Source organism: Centroberyx gerrardi, chromosome 8 (genome assembly GCF_048128805.1).
Source record: "Centroberyx gerrardi isolate f3 chromosome 8, fCenGer3.hap1.cur.20231027, whole genome shotgun sequence".
Taxonomy (NCBI): Eukaryota; Metazoa; Chordata; class Actinopteri; order Beryciformes; family Berycidae; genus Centroberyx; species Centroberyx gerrardi.
The window spans coordinates 4355968-4361242 of NC_136004.1; the positions used below are offsets into that span (position 1 = coordinate 4355968).

The following is a 5275-nucleotide window of genomic DNA, read 5'->3' on the forward strand; positions in this document are numbered from 1 at the left end:
TTATGAGTTGATGAGTTTTTATTTGATGTAGGGAATTATTGAAGCTTACAGACAAAATAATCTGCTGAAAGACTGTAACATATACATCTTAAATCTATAGCATAATTCTTCCCTCCAAGTAAAGTATCTACATTGTGAGGGACACATAAAATCACACCCCGAAAAATGAGGCGATCTCCAAAAATTACCACTCCACAACTGAGAGTGAAGTCTATACACTATACTCTTTAATCCATATACTGTAGTAGCGTAATGTACACATTCTCTTGTAAACTCTCTCTTGTAAAAGTTTCTCATTCTTTACCAAACAAACAACACACACACACACATACACACACAGATGCACACAATCAATTCCACAATCAATAAATGTGTAGAAAACCTTGTATCACAAAGGACGGGCACAATCAATACACAATCCATACAATGAATATGTAGTCTATGTAATCTAGCTTTTCCTCATTCATCCATAAATGCATCAGACCAAATATGCATGTACATATTTCCTGTCATTTCTCATAAATGCTCACTTTCACCAGTCCAACCTTCTGTAATGACAAAATGTCACATCCCTTCACTCCTCTGTGGAAACAGAGGAGCCGAACAAACAGAAACAAATAAATAAAATACGTTTCAGTAAAAGCTTTCCGCCAACAGTCCAACGCGACAGCGCACCGCAGGGCGTTGTCCTCAGTGCCGCCCTTATACTAGAAAGGTAACAGTCCGCTACTGAATATAGCGACACACCTCTAGTGTGGGCAAACTGATGTCATCGTGGCAGGACGCTTAAAGTGCAAGCGAGTGTATTGCCTGGTTGGGGCGAAGGGGTGGGGTGGGGTGGGGCGGTGGGGTTGGCAGAGGTTCACTTTGCCGTAGAGTCTGGTTTGAGGAGGGCGAGGTTCCCACCCTGCTGACAGACAGGGAGGAGGTGGGTGTAGGGGGAGGGGAGGTGCATGACGAGTCGGCCTCAGTGCCTGAAGGTGTGGATGTCGTTGTGGAGGCTGACGGAGGGGCTGGAGGGCCCGGCGCCGCCGTAGCGGCAGCCCGTCTGGCAGCTGCAGCGCTGGATCCACATGACGTTGCGGTAGAAGCCCTCCCCATCCGGGCAGTGGAAGCGCAGGCGGACGGTGCGGGACAGGGAGGGCGCGCAGCAACGGCCGTCGGTGCAGACGCCGCAGGTGCGAGGGCGGTAGCGCTGCGCTGTCGAGCAGCCAGCAAAGGTGATTCTGACCGGTTCCTGGGGACGGACGGTTCGCTGGCACTTCTTTCCCTTCTGGGTAACAGAAATAAGAGTCACTGTTAGAATTACATCATGAAATCAAAGTGCTCCTGAAGGGCCATTGCAATGTGATAATGTTTTCATTCTAGGCATGGGCCGTTATTCGATATTATCGAGTATCGCGATATTTTGTGAATATCACGATATTTCCCACGATAACGAATATCGCCTCCACACCTCCCAGCCATTCACCATATTCACACGGCGGCCATTTTCCTCTGACGTCACGCTCAGGGTGGGAAGCTCAAATACTGTTATCAAAAGGATAATGTCATACTGCTGTGTTCCAGGTTGCAAGTCATATAAACGTTAGGGAATCTGACAAATCGTTATCATTACACCGCTTCCCGATTGATCAGCAACTGAAAAAACAATGGATAGTGAAAATCCGGAGGGACATCGGGCCATATTTCAAGGTAAAACAACATATTTGATAACCCATTAGCTGCCGTTAGACAACAGCTAACGTTAGCATTCAACCACTTCCTAGCTAACATTACCGTTTGATAGTGTTACATGATACGATAGGAAAGGCGTAAATTAATTCTGAAATATCAACGCACATCTTGGACACATTTATTTAAGCCTGGAAGTAAAACGCACCGGATGTAATCAAGCTTGCAATGTAACGTTAACTGTCTTGCTGTCTTTTCACCCGACCTCAGAAATGTTCTGATTAAGTCAGTAACGTTATGTGACATTATGCTCACTGGAACACATATTTCTAAATATGTGTCCAAGATGTGCGTTGACATTTCAGAATTAATTTACGCCTTTCCTATCGTATCATGTAACACTATCAAACGGTAATGTTAGCTAGGAAGTGGTTGAATGCTAACGTTAGCTGTTGTCTAACGGCAGCTAATGGGTTATCAAATATGTTGTTTTACCTTGAAATATGTCCCGATGTCCCTCCGGATTTTCACTATCCATTGTCTTTTCAGTTGCTGATCAATCGGGAAGCAGTGTAATGATAACGATTTGTCAGATTCCCTAACGTTTATACGACTTGCAACCTGGAACACAGCAGTATGACATTATCCTTTTGATAACAGCATTTGAGTTTCCCACCCTGAGCGTGACGTCAGAGGAAAATGGCCGCCGTGTGACTATGGTGAATGGCACCATGTGTTGCTTAGATCACAAGTGTACAAGCTTTTAAACTTATAAACCTATAATCTACTAGTGGTAGGGTAGTAAAAAACAAAAATAATTTTGCGATATTATCGTATATCGCGATATTTTGGCGGGACAGTATTGTGATATACAATTTTGGATATCGCCCAAGCCTATTTCATTTCATAGTTCTACTTAACACATTCTAGTGTCATAATTGTTGGTCTCTTTTTTCTTCACTGTATCCTATTGCTAGTTCCCATTTTCATTAAAGTGTCATGTTATCTTCATGTACCTTGCCAGCTAGAGGAAGCTGCAGGTCACACGGCCGGATCTGGCACAGCCTGGTTTCTCTGACCAGACGACAGTCCGCGTTGTTATCGGTCACCCGACTCGAGACGCCCATCCCGCATGTGGTGGAGCACTCCGTCCAGTCGGTGGTCTGTGGGAAACAGCCGGACTCAAGCACCATCTCGGACTTGGGGAGGGACACCACCTCTGTGGGAGAGGAAAGAACAAATGCAATGGATTACAAAAATTGAATAGATAGAGTAGAGAGGGATTTGGCCATTGGGGAATTGAGAGGGCGTTGACATACAACAAAGGTCCCAGGCCAAATTTGAACTCAGGACATCAGGGTTACATGATAACCAACTCAGCCACTAGGATGATATGAAAACCTGCGTAAATATGGCACCAAAATGAAAGTTGAAACGATGTCCGTAGTTGTCCATAGCTAATGCCTGCATTGTTTTGTGAAATTGGAACCCTAAATATCTTTCTGATATCAGTTCAAAACAGTCTCCAAAGCTGCTTTAATATGAACTTGGTCACCTCCTGCATTACTTGCTGGGTTGAATAACATAATCTAGTATTTACTGTCTGTGGACTGCGCTCCTTACCGCTGAAGGTGACTCCTCCAGCACCGGCCTGGAGGTGAGGCTGCGGCTGGGCCTGGAGCTGGGTGCTGATGTGGTTGGGGAGGGGCTGGGCATCCGGCAGGGAGGCGGGGAGCGTCGACTCCTCCGGCTCCTCGCTGATGTGGTTGTTGTCGTCGCACACCCACTCCCCGCAGCAGCGGCCCGGGGGCCTGGCCAGCCGGGGCCGGTAGCAGCGCCAGTCGGGCAGGGGCACCTGGTGGGGGCAGAGGGGCATGCAGCCCACCACCCCGTCCATGCAGCTGCACTGGTGCTGGCAGCTGGGTTGGAAGTCCTCGCCGTGCTGGTAGACCTGTCCATTGAACTCGCACGGCAAGCCCTGGGCCTCCGCTGCACACACACACACACACACACACACACATACAGGAAATAGAACTGTGAAGTGAGATGTATGGACTTTAGTGATGTAGAGAAGGGTAAACCCACCTAAACTCAATTTATTCACCTTTTTGGGCTGACATAAATCTCTATGACTTAAATTTATACTATATTTCCTAATAAGTAGTATCAAACTGATGCAAGATATATGAGAATAACGGTTTTTTAAGGGAATATTATTATTATATATATTATCATTATTATTATATTGGTGGTGGTTTACCATATGATTAACACCCTCTTTGTAGGAAATGATAATGCAATAACTTCAAATTGTAATAAAATGCCCCCGACAAAGGCATTCATGCCAAAATGTTAGTCTGCACCACGCACCAAGTTTTGGGTGTGCATCCACTTTCTGCAATTAATAAAATAATAATATAATAATAAATGCCTCTCGAAATAGCTTAGAAATGTAATAAAACCTATTGATGTAATGAATCCCTGGATAATGTAATAACATCACATTATTACATTCACCAGCGATTATTACTTTATAAGGGGTATAATATATAAGAATAATATAGACTAATAGTGAATGCAACTCCAGTTACTATTACATCATCAGTTAAAAATGTTACACCCCATATGATGGTTATGGTTAATGTAAATTATGCAGACATTTATTATATTACATCAACAGGTTTTGTTATATTTTCAACCCATTTAGAGGGAAAGTTTATTACATTATCATTATCACACCTTTTTATTTCCCACTTCTTCACCAGACTGAACAAACTCACAACCCATATTGCAGAAGATGCACAACATCAAAACAATAAATGAAATCGGAAGCTATGTGTTTTAGGATAACAGCTGCATCTGAAAGTAGAGCTGATCTCTGGCTGTGGCCCCTCACCTCGACACAGGCCTCTCTGAGGGTCTCCTCCGGCCCCCAGGTGGCAGTGCAGCCCCTTGATGTGGTCGCAGGGCTCGCTGGCGCTGCAGTCCTCATTGAACTGCCTGGCGCACACTTTACAGCAGCCACAGTGGTCGGTCACCCAGCTGACACCCGGCGGGCACAGCGGGGGCGAGGGGGCGCAGGAGCACTCGGCTGGGCATTCGCCCTCTGCCTGGGGAAACAGGGTTAGAGGAGAGGTCAGGATAGAAAAAACTAAATAACAGAATAATAGCAGGCTTTTCCACACTTAGGTTGCAATTCACCCAGCTATCATGATAAAACAAAGCAATTTTTCCAATTTTCATATACACTTCATTGGCTGTTCTGCAGAAATCAACAAAGAACACTTGAAGACAAGCGGGCACACTTCGGAACTCACCATCGCCACAGCGCCGGAGAGCACAAACAGGGTGGAAATGATCTGTCGCACACTAACAAGGCAAAACATCCTGGGTGCAACGGATGAACAAAAAGGGGAAATGGGTAAAAAAAAAAAAAAAGAATCGTCCAAGAGATCAGGAACTGGAGAAGTAAGAACCCTGCTGTACCATAGACCGTCCAAGAGTTCCCAAGAGAAGTTCCGTCCGTCCGCCTCAGGATGAATCGTATCCACAGTCCAGGAGTCCGTGCACCAAGGAGGCACACCGGTCTTGTGTTGTTTGC

The 5275-nt window shown here is 45.4% G+C and overlaps 1 protein-coding gene across 1 annotated transcript; it reads right to left on the reverse strand.

The window, feature by feature from the left end:
- On the reverse strand, positions 1-5275 carry ccn1l2 (cellular communication network factor 1, like 2). Its single transcript, XM_071903549.2, has 5 exons — positions 4992-5275; positions 4571-4784; positions 3298-3663; positions 2691-2893; positions 1-1273 (listed from the first exon to the last, which is right to left on the reverse strand). The coding sequence occupies exons 1-5, from the start codon at positions 5058-5060 to the stop codon at positions 968-970; spliced, it is 1158 nt and encodes a 385-aa protein (XP_071759650.1). The 5' UTR covers positions 5061-5275; the 3' UTR covers positions 1-967.